This window comes from Calypte anna, chromosome 21 (genome assembly GCF_003957555.1).
Source record: "Calypte anna isolate BGI_N300 chromosome 21, bCalAnn1_v1.p, whole genome shotgun sequence".
NCBI lineage: Eukaryota > Metazoa > Chordata > Aves > Apodiformes > Trochilidae > Calypte > Calypte anna.
Window position 1 is genome coordinate 4,883,183 of NC_044266.1, and position 11,245 is coordinate 4,894,427.

General features: G+C 53.7%; 1 protein-coding gene across 2 annotated transcripts in view; it reads right to left on the minus strand.

Moving 5' to 3' along the window:
* Window positions 1-8,994, minus strand: part of IGSF21 (immunoglobin superfamily member 21) — a 34,258-nt gene extending 25,264 nt beyond the window's left edge. Inside the window, exon 1 of one of the 2 annotated variants that reach the window (XM_030463663.1) lies at window positions 8,703-8,994. In XM_030463663.1, coding sequence (XP_030319523.1) covers window positions 8,703-8,796 — 94 coding nt within the window. In that variant the 5' untranslated portion in view covers window positions 8,797-8,994. Of the gene's footprint in view, window positions 1-929; window positions 962-8,702 lie in introns of those variants that run through there. The other variant, XM_030463664.1, reaches the window with a different exon arrangement.
* Between the last annotated feature and the right edge of the window lie 2,251 nt (window positions 8,995-11,245).

The window sequence follows — 11,245 nt, forward strand, 5'->3', positions numbered from 1 at the left end:
CTCTCCCTGCTCACTGGCAGGGAGAGCACTGCTGGGCTTGTGAAAAACCCCTTCTGCAAGCCCGAAGTCCTCTCCTTCCCATTCTCATCCCATTTTTTAATTATTTTGTTCCTTTTGGTGGGGGGGAGAGGAGAAAGAGGCAGCAGAGGAGGGGGCTGTGCACCCCCCCACAGCACATCCCTCCTGCTGCTGGTGTTGGGGAGGGGATCCCCAGAGCCAGGATGGGCAAAAAAAGTCAAAATGCAAAGCAAGGAGGGATTTTCCAGCTCCCATCCTCATCCTCAGTGAGTACAGGGGTGTCTGAGCACATGTGTGTTGCATATATATATCTATACACACGTATAGAAATACAGAAACATCTCCCCATCTCGGAGGCAGTGTGGCATAAATGATTAACATTCCCACGTTCAAAATCTCTCTGCATCTGCTTTGTCCTCCACCCAGCACTAAATATAACCATTCAAGATGCTCTCTCTCCCTTTGCCAGCGAGATAACATTGTTTAAATAAAGCCCTTTCAGTTGGAAAGAACCGGGTTGGTTCCTGGCAGTGGGAAGCTCTTAGCAGGTCAGGAGAAGGAGGAGGAGGAGAATGGTCCCTACAAACAAGCCCAGAGGCTCCAGCAGCCCTGACATCCAATTCTTCCCCCTTTCCAACTCATTGCCCACCAGGAAGTCGCCCAGATGTGGCTCCCTGCTCGAAAAAAACAGAGATATTTTGAGGAGCAGAAGGGTTTATCTGGGCACAGGGCTCTGTGCTGCTGCAAGGATGGAGGCAGAAATTCCCTCCCCATCAGGAGGGCACCCAACGACCTCCAACTCTGCACACATCAACTGCTCACAAAGCAGAGAAGCAAAAAAACAACAAGCAAACAAACAGAACAGATGTAATAACCCAATCAGACACGAGTTTAACCTAAAAAGAACCAACTCATGGGTGCACAGGGGAAGCTGGCTGGAGTGGGGATGAAGCACTGGAGGTTTTTTCTCCTCTACCTGGAGCAGGGTCATCACCCAAACCCTGCTCCTCCTGGTGATGCATCTTTTAAGTATTTCTGGAACAACATCTCCCCATCATATGGTGCTGCTCCATCAGCAGATCTGGTTTGTTACTCATCCCTCCTGGAGAAACCCCCTCTCCCCAGAACTCTGTGGATATATTCTGGGGTACCAGGCAAGGCAAAACTGTCCAAATCCTCCCACCCCACTGTGACTCACCACATTCTTCTGCAGTACAACTTGGCAGCTATATCTTGAGGAGAAAAGAAGGAAGAAACCCAGCCAAATTCAACCCCTGGCTCGTGGGAGGCTCTCAGAGCTGCAAGTGAAGCACGGGGGTGGGATGGCAAAGCCTGTGCACGTGGTGCCCATCTTCTCCCAGCTTTTCTCAGAAGGTAAATCTGGAGAGAACTGGGCTTTTCTGGGCTTCAAAATGGCAGGAAGATGCTTGATGGAGCAGAAGAGGTATCATGGTACTTCACAGGATTACCTGAATTCAGGCTGAAAATCTTCCTAAGACTGACTTAAAGCCACTTTGAATCCTGTTCTCCAAAGATGCAAAGCTGGGATGGAAACCTGAAACACTTGGCCATCCAAACCTCCTTCTCCACCCCAGCCACATCAAAAGCATCATTGCTACCAACAAGTCCAGGCTTCTCTGTGAAACCCATCTCCAAAAAGGCCTTTCCATGGATGGTATTCCACCTAGGAATGAATCCAAGTGTCCTTCACCATCACCCTGCATCCCACCCAACACTTTGCTCCACCACAGGAGAACCAAACCCCCATCACAGAGCACCTCTGCCTTGCTCCAGCCCATTCTCATCACTACAGATCCCCCTGCATGGAAATAAATGGGGGTAAATACATTTGCAAAGCAGAAGAATCCCAGCAGAGGGGTCTCCAGCTCCTGTTTTCCCTCTCCTGGTCAGCTAGGATGCAGCATCAAAGATTTATCTGTGAGCACAGGAGGTGGAGCAGGGCTTCAACAACCACTGCTAATCCCCTTTGCCCTTCTCTCCAAAGGAAATTGTTGAAGGCATTATATAAATTGGAAATTATCCCCAGGTTTGGGCAGGAGAGGAACTAAATCCCTGCCACCCCTGCTCCCTTTTGCAATGCCTTTGAGACACCCAGTGGTCCAGCCAAGAAGGGTTTTCTGGATGGAGACACTGCTCCCAGCACCAGAAAAGACAAAGTTTGTGGTCTGGAAGTTGGGAAGAACTCAAAGATGCTTCATTTCCACCTCCACAGCCCCCTTCCATCAGGCTGGGACATCCCTCTGCTGGGAAACGTGTTCTTTCCTGATGTTCCCCAAATCTTCTTGGAGTCAAGAAGCCAGCAGCCCAAATTCCACCCTGGGTGGTCTCCACCAGGCAAAGTTCTGCTGTGGATTCATCATAGAATGGTATTGGGATGGAAAGGACCCTGAAGCCCACCCAGTTCCAACCCCCTTGCCATGGTCAGGGACACCTCCCACAGCCCAGGGTGCTCCAAGCCCCATCCAACCTTCAGCACTGCCAGGGATGGGGCAGCCACCATGTGCAACCTGCTTTCAATTCAGCCATGGAAACCTCTTCTTCCCTGTTCCAAACTGCTGGGGCTGTCAGGATGCTCAGGACCTTCCCTTGGTCCAAATGGTTCTAGAGAACCCAACAAATTGAATTTTACCTATAAACTCCATGGGGAGAACCCAGCAGTGGGTTGTTGTTCCCATACTTTGCTCTAAGCCCACCTCCCCTTGGCACTGGCCAGAAAACCCAGTCCCCAAAGGCTGGAAAACAAGCCCGGTGATTGAGGGTTTATTTTCAGAAGGCAAAAGGGAAAAAGTGGGATGGAGATAATGCTGGGGGAGAGATAATGGGAGCACCAGGCAGCAGTTAAAACCAAACCCATCAGTACTCTGAGTGCAGCAGAAAGCAAACAAAAGGGCAAAGAGAGCAGCTTGGCACGGGGACAAAGCAGCCCCTCAGCTGCTGCATCCCTGCTCTGCTCCTCCCTGCAGCATCCACCAGCCAGGAAGTTTGCAAAGGGAGAGTTTGCACCTCCTCTCTCCAAAAAGAGGGACCTGGGGGGTGCTGATGCTCTTTGGGGATGGCTGAGCAGAGCCTGGCTTAGCAGCAAGGTTTGCTCTTAAAAATAACCCCGAGCACCAAGGAAATCCCAGCACCAGTGGGTGCCAGGGATGGGATTCTTCCTTCTCCCTGAGCATGGTCCCAGGCAGGTCCTGGTCACCTCCATCCCTGCCAGGGGGAGGACTCAGCTCCATCCCCATCCTGGCCACCTGCACTTGCCCAGGGTGATGTTCCAGCTCCACCCCACCTCCCTGGAAGGTTTTTCCTCTCCTCCCTCCTGCAGGACCCTTAGCAGGATCCCTGCCCCCCTCATTCCCCAGCAGATCTGGATTAGGTGAAACCTGCTCTTACCAAAGCAGGGAGAGCTTTTCATCCACAGATCATCAAGCACTCGGTGAAAGGAGCAAGGCAAGAGCCAGTCAAGCGTTCCCAGACAAGGATTTCCTGACAGAAACACCCATTTCTGCACTGACAACCATGGACAAAAAGACAGGCGGGGCACGTGAAGCCTGGAAACATCTCCAGGAGAAGAGGAGGCTGGTGAGAACATGAGGAAGGTCACATCTGGATGCTCCAGAAAACAAAACCCCTTGGGAGCAGGAGCTGAGCTGCTTTTTGCTGGTGCTGGAACCTGGAAGCAACACCAGGGCAGCCCTTGCCCCAGGACAGGTAGGAGGAGGGCTGGGATGGGGACAGCACCCAGCATGCAGCACCCTGCAGTTAGCACCCATCCTACAGCACCCAGCATGTGGCATCTGGGATTTAGCCCCTGGCATGCAGCACACTGCACCCAGCATGCAGCAGAGAGCCTGCAGCACCTTGCATTTAACACAGAGCATGCAGAGCAGGCACTTTGCATTTAGCATGGGGCAGACTGGGTGCATGGGGCAGCCCCTTGCCTGCAGCCCAGAGTGGCATTCAGTGTGGATTAAGGTCCCTTCCAACCCAAATCATGCTGTGGTTCTGTGCTACAGCATGCAGCACCCTGCATCTGGCATGCAGCACCCTGCATCTGGCACCTTGCACTGAGCACACAGCTTGCTGCATGGAGCAGTCTGCATTTTACATGCATTTTGTCCCTCCCAACCCAACTCATGACATAGCATGGAGCACCCTGCATTTAGCACATGGCACCCAGCACCTGGGTCACTGAATGCAGCACCCATGTATGAAGGTCCCTTCCAACCCACCCCATGCTGTGACTGCCCAGCAGTAGCACCTTGCAGTCAGCACACACCTGCATGTGGCATGCAGCACGCAGCACCCTGCATGCAGCACCCAGCACCCAGCATGTGGCACTTCCCACACAGCACGTGGCCCTCTGAGTGCAGCTCAAGGCTCCCAAAAGCAACCCCAGGAGCAGAGAGGAGCCACATCCCCAACCCCACCACAAAGGCCTGGGGTTTTTTTGAGGGGGGGAGTCGCTATCCATCCCAAGGGATACCTGTTGCAACAAGGGTATTTCTTTTTTTGGGGGGGAAATGCCCTAAAACTGAGCTTTGACAGTTGAGGGGAGCTTCAGGAATGCTCAGGAACCAGCAGGATTTAACTCAGAAGGAGTTTCCCTGGGGGAGAGGAAGCCTGAAGTATCTTCACATCCCAAAAGCTGCTGATTTGTTGGGAAAGGTTCAAGGCGAGGGAAAGATCCTCGAGTGCCTTCAGGCTCCTTTGAAGAGCTCTGGATTCAAAGTGTCAGCTCTAAACCACTGCAAAACCCACAGCTGGTGGGAAGAGGGAAAAATTGGGCTAATTGGAGAAGGACAATTAACACCAGGGAGGGAGGATTTTCAGAAGGGGCTTCGTGGCCTGGATTTACCCGGGGAGCAGAGGGCAGGCTTTGGGGATAGGCAGAATTCACAGAAATAGTAGGAAAGGATTATTAAAAAAAAAAAAGAGAGAGAGAGAGAGAGAGACTACCCTGAGCTGAATGCAAGATTTGTCAGGGAAAAAGCAGGAGTAGAAAAGGATGGAGGGAGCGTGGGCTGGTTTTCCAGGTGAATTAGAGCAGGTTTTGCTCCCACGTGGCACAGAGGATGCTCCTCCTTTCCCCTTGTCCCTCCCCAGAATGCAAACTCCCACCAAAAAAAAAGAAAAACCACCTCTCTTTTTTAGGAGAGCTCAGCAGAGACACAAGCAGGTGGCTCCCATCACGCTGGATAAAGCCACACGTCCTTATTTTCCTCCGAGAAGGAGAAAAACCAGCTTTATCCAGGCTTGCAAGGAGGAGAGTTGCGTGCAAGGGGGGCAAAAAAAGAAAGGAAAAGCCTTGGGGAAGTCCCTGAGAATGAAGAGTGGGAAGAAATTCAGCTTGCTGATAAGAAAGTGTCAAGGGATTTTTTTTTTTTTCCAAGCTGTTTGATGGCTTGGAGAAGAGGATATCCTGATATTTTTTGAGGCAAAGCCCAGAAACCCCGTGAGTGGCTTCAAATCACAACTTACACTTGGATTTTTCCCTTTTTCCCCCAGCACTGGAGGCAAACTGCTGAGATAAGGAGTGGATAAGCACCTCACCGGGATCCAAACTCAACATCTTGAACCCCCCCCTTGTGTGTCTGCACAGCTCAGCTCTCATTTTACACGGCCAGAGAAACAACCCCCCCCAAAGCTTGGACAGGAACCCATTCCAAGCACCAATCTGAGTGCCAGCCTGCCCCAGATTTTGGCTGTGCCAAGAAAAAAAAACCATCACCTGGCTCCCAGCTGAGGCTTCCCAGCTTCCCAAAACCAGAGGGGAGAAAGAAGGGGGGACCCTGGGGCTCCATCTCCATCCTTATCCATGCTCCAAACCCTGCTCCATCCTCCAGCCGCTCGCCTCCTCCCCGTGCCCTGTTTTGGGTTTTTGTTTTTTCATCTTGATGGTTCCATAACCCACTTAGCCTTGCCCCAGGCAGCTTTTTCTGGCCAAGAAATGAGATGATGAAGCTCGTTAGAAGGAAAAAGCTGGATTACAAGGGGTGACACTTCCCAAAAGGATGCAGGAGGCAGCGGGAAGGATCCACCTGACCTACGGCACAGCGAGGAGGGAAATAAAAGAGGGGTTCATTGGGAAGAGGTGGATGGAAAGCCCCAAAAAAGCTCCCAGAAAGGTGAAGATGCTTTGTGGGATGGAAAGGGCTTCTGATGGATCCCCCCACATTCTCCTCCAGTGCTGGAATCAGGAAATCAGGACCTTGTTGCTCCTCCTGGCCGGGGCAGCTGCCCACTGAGCCAGCACCGTGTGAGGTGACAATAAAAATAAGGAAGATTCCACCCCCCCCCCCCAGAAAAAAACCCAATCCTAAAACAGCTTTGAGGACATAGAGCCAACTCCAAGGGCACATAAAGAGGAGTTGGTGTGGTGGGAACAAGCCCTCTTTCTCGACATCTTCCCAAGAAATGTGTCTGGATCCTGCTGAGTCTGGGATGGGGGAGGACAGACAGATCCCCCCCTCACCACCACCCCCTTGGCAGCTCCAGCCAAAGTGCCATCAGCCACGGAAAAGCCATCTGCCCACCACGTTCCGGGAGCAGGACTCAGCCTCTGCAGCCTCCTGAGCACACAGAGGGGCAATTCCACCCCCAAAGCCAGAAGTTTTGGGGGTTTTTTTTGCAATTATTTTTTAGCTGTTTGCTGAAAAAAGGAGAGAGCAAAGTGGCTTTTTGGGACAGGGTTTCTCTGCCAAGGGCTGAGAGGTGCTTAAAGCAAGAGATGGGAGAGCAGCAAAGTCCCAGCACGGTGTTAAGAGCCAAAACCTGACTCGTGGGTGTCCAAACCCACCCGATCTGCCCCCAAAGCACCGGGATCCTCCTCCCTACAAACCTCCCCAGGACCACAGCTTCCTTGAGACCAATCGTAAAATAACTTTTACCTCTTCCCCCCTCCCCAAAAATACATATTTCAAACCCAGGTTTGCCCGTAGCAGTTCGCCCACTCTCCTAAATCAGCAGCAGGAGAGCAATCGTGAGGATAAAAATCAGGAAAAAAGAGAGGAAAACATAATCTGCGTGCCAGTTTCTGCTGAGGGAATGTGTCAGTCCTTGAAAATTATCCACCCATGACCTGAAAATTGCAGTGGGGAGGAGATCCAGGGGGGAAGCAGGCTGGGATGTGGTTTGGTTCTGGAGCAGTGGGATGCTCGGAGCAGCCGCAGCCCGGCAGGAGCTGAATCCCACGGAGGGGATGGCAGAGAGGGATGAGGGAGCTGCTCCAGGGCTCCTCTTTGGAGAAGCCAAAAGGAAAGCAGGCTCTGCATTACACCTCATCCCATCCCTGCTCCTGGGAGGGGTGATTTTATTTTTTTTTTTTTTTTTTTGAGATGATGCTAAAAGGAAGAATCAGTTCCTTTGTGTCAGGAGCTCAAACCCCGCAGAGCGCGGCGGCCGCTGCTCCCCCTCCCTGCACCCTGCAGCAGCTGATGGAGGCTCCCCCGAGGGTGGGCTGGGGGGGGGGAACTACATGATAAATAATAATAATAATAATAATAGTTAAATAAATAATGATTTATGAAAAAAAAAAAAAAAAGGAGGTACTGAACAAGCTCCATCAGACGTCGCTCAGCAAAGCAAGGAGCAGCCAAGGTCTGGCTGGGGAGAGTCAAAAAGCGACCACTTGAGATTTGGGGGGGGGTTTGGGGGGGAAGGAAAGGGGAAAAATAAAATTAATTAAAAAAAAAAAAAAAGGGGGGAGATTGCATCCAAATGCAGAGGAAATGAAATTGTGTGGCTCCCCCCTCAGCCACCGGGATGCAGGGAAGGGGAAAGTTTCCTGCCCCGTTCCTTTCCATCTCCTGGGAGTCCCCTCTGTGGGGGGGGGACCCCAAAACCTTGCAGGGAGGCAAGGTGGTCATAGGAGAGCTGGGGGGCTGCAACCCCCCCGTAATTATGGTGGGGATTTGGGGGGGCTTCCCTTTTCCCATCTGGAGGGTTTGAGGCACCCAAAAGAAGGAGAGTGGGCTGGGGTGCCCCTGGGGGCTGTGACCCCCCCAAAAACACTCAGGAGGGTCCCCAGAGCACAGAGCCCCCCCCCCCCCAAATGGAGCGAGCGGAGCCGGGGGGGGACACACACAGGCAAAACCTGGGTACAGACTGGCAGGGAAGGGGGACACGAGTGTCCCCCCCCAGGTGATGCTGGCTCAGGGGGGGCAGATGAGCACACACCCCCCCCCCCATCTTCTCACCCTGTCCCCCAATTCCCATCCCCACAGCAGATGCCCCATTAGGTCCACCCTACTAACTGCTCCCCAATTAATTACTCCCCAATTAACAGATCCTTTACCAGCCCGTCCCCCCCCATTAACGAGTCCAAACCCAGTTCGTTGGTGAGGATGAGGGGGGACCCCACGCCACGAACGGGTCTGAAGCAGGGGCGCGGGGGGAACTCCAGTACCAAACACCGGGCTCCAAGCCCAGGGTCCCGTCCGTGGGTGCCCCAAACAGGGTGCCTGCCCCCCCCCCATCACCTCCCCGAGCCCCGGGGAGGTCCGGGGGGGTTTCAAAACCCAAAACCTCTGCGTGTTCCCCGGGGTGCAGATGAGCACCCCGTTATTTCAGCGCCCATTGGGGGGGGGGTATGTCCTCTGTTCTGGGGGACGGTCCCTTGTCCCCCTGGGGGTGTGTGTCCCTTGTCCCCGGGGGGGCTTTGTGCCACTCACCCAGCGCCAGATGGAGGAGGTCCCAGAGCAGCACCCAGAGGGGCAGGGGGTTCATGGTCCGCATGATGCCGGCGGGGGGGGGACACAGCCCCATGGGGGGGTGGTCTCACCGCCCCCCCAGCCCCCTACCCGGGGGGGGCATCACGGTGAGGGGCTCAGCCCGGCTCCGTGTGTCCCCCCCCCGCCCCAGCTCCTGCCCGAGCTGCCGCCCTAAGCCGATTTATTGCAGCGGGAAGGGAGCGGAGCTGGCGGCCGCCCACCCCTCACCCCCCCCCGGCAGCTGAGCCCGCCCCGGCCCGGCCCCGGGGAGGTGCTGGAGGGGAAGGGGGGGGCTGCGGGAGGAAGGGGAGGGAGGATGGGGGGTGGAGAACGGGGGGCAGGGGCCGGGGAGAGGGGGTAGTGAGGTGTATGGGGGTGAAGCGGTATAGAGGGGGCAGGAGGCTGGCAGGGATGCGGGAAGGGATGCGGGGGGCAGGCAAGGGGGCAGGATGCAGGCAAGGATGTGGGATGCAGGAAGGGATGTGGGAGGCAGGCAGGGATGCGGGGTGCAGGCAGGGATGTGGGGGGCAGGCAGGGATGTGGGGGGCAGGAAGGGGAGGGATGCAGGCAGGGATGTGGGATGCAGGCAGGGATGTAGGGGGTAGGCAGGGATGTGGGGGTGCAGGATTCAGTAAGGGATGTGGGGGGCAGGAAGGGATATGGGGTGCAGAAAGGGAAGGGATGCAGGCAGGGATGTGGGGGGCAGGCAGGGATGTGGGGGGCAGGCACAGGCACAGCCTGAGGGACTCCCCAAACCCCCACTGTCCAGGGATACCCTTCTCTCCCTGGCTCTGCTTAGAGAGGATTTTGTTCTCCTCCATCTGCCTGCATTTAATTCATTCCCAGCCAGAGGGGAAGAGGCCAGAATTCTTTCCAGAGTGCCCAGGTGGGGATGGGGTGCCCAGGGGCTGACAGAGAGAGATTAGAGGGCTGGAAGAAGTTTTTCCTCAGGGCTGGAGGCCTCTTCCCATCCCTGTTCCTCATTAGAAGCATTTCCCACAACCACACCTCTTTTCTTTGCAAAATCTTTTTTTTTTTTTCTCTTGCTTTTGGGTTTTTTTTCCCAGTCCTGGCTGACCACCCTGTCTCCTCAACACTTTTTTTTCCAACCCTCAAGCCCAGATCAGCCCCCAAACCCCACCAACATCTCCCATTCCCAGCAGCACAAAGCCAGCTCATGGAAAAGAAAGGCCCTCAGCATCCACCTTTGGGGTTTATAGCCAAGGCAAAAGGTTTCCCTGGCATGGGGAGCAGCCCCAGTGCTAAGCAGCACCACCAGTGACACCAGTTGGATGCAAACTGGTGGGTTAGGGCTCATTTCTGAAACAACCACCCTGAAAGCAAGCAGGCTCGGCAGAGATCAGCACCAAAAAACCCAAAATAAAATCAATTAGTTGCTGAAATTCCTTGGAGTGAGCTGGATTTCCTCTCCCTTCCTCCCTCTGCCTCTCAGCCCCAGTTGGTTCATGCACAGAAATGTCTGGAAATCAAATCTTGGGTTATTTGCTCCTGGGTTTGATAGAACAACCCCCCTGGGGAGACATCACCTTTCCTTCCCTCCCCTTGGCAGGAAAAACACTGCTCCCAGAGCCCAGCAAACCCTAAAAGATAAACCCAAGCTCAGCCAGGCCAAGTCCTGCTCTTGTTTTAAATCTGGGTTTAAACTCCTGAGCTCAACCCAAACCCAAGATGGTTTTTTTCCCTCTTCTTGCTGTGCTGAGCCCTCACCCCCTGGCTCCATCCCTCCCCATTCCCTCTTTTCACTCCAATCCCAAGGAAATTTTCCCCCCAAGGTGCATGGAGCAATTTTTCCCACCTTGGATTCAATAACCTGTCAGGGAGAGGTGTCAGGAGACAAAGACTTTAAGCTGAGCAGTGAGAAAGGCAGAGGAAGGGGAGGTTTCAGAGCTGCACTCCCAGACATCCCCTTGCAAAAACCAAAATTAAAATAATACTTAAAAAGAGCCAACCTCAAAAAACACCACAACCACCCCTCTTTTCAAGCTGAAATTTAGTCCCTGGCAACCCCAGCTCTGCCTTTTGGCTGCAGGAACCTTCCCTCAGAGCAAAAAGCACTGACCCAGGGAGAGAAGCATAAACTAAATATCCCAAAACATTTAGAGCAGGACTTGTTTCCCCACGGCAAAGCATCTTTGGCAGCCTCTATGATTTCATCTGGGAGCTGAGGGAAACCCAGAGAGAAGCACAGGGGCCATCAGCTGGATCCCAGGACATCGGAGGCGACAGTAAGTGCTGTAAATTGGTGGATAAAAGTGTTGCACTTTGCTCTGGGTGTCTGCCTGGGCTGCCTTTCGCTTGGGTTTTAATTTTGTGTGAATACAGCAGCTGGTTAAAACTACTCAGCTGACAACCCCAGAGGCTTTGGTCCCCTGGAAAGGCATGAGAGGAGCTGAGCCAACAAGGAATGATGCTCCTGCCCTGGCCAAACACAACCCTCTGGACTGTGATGAGGGTTATTCCTTTTTTTTTTATTTTTTTTTTTA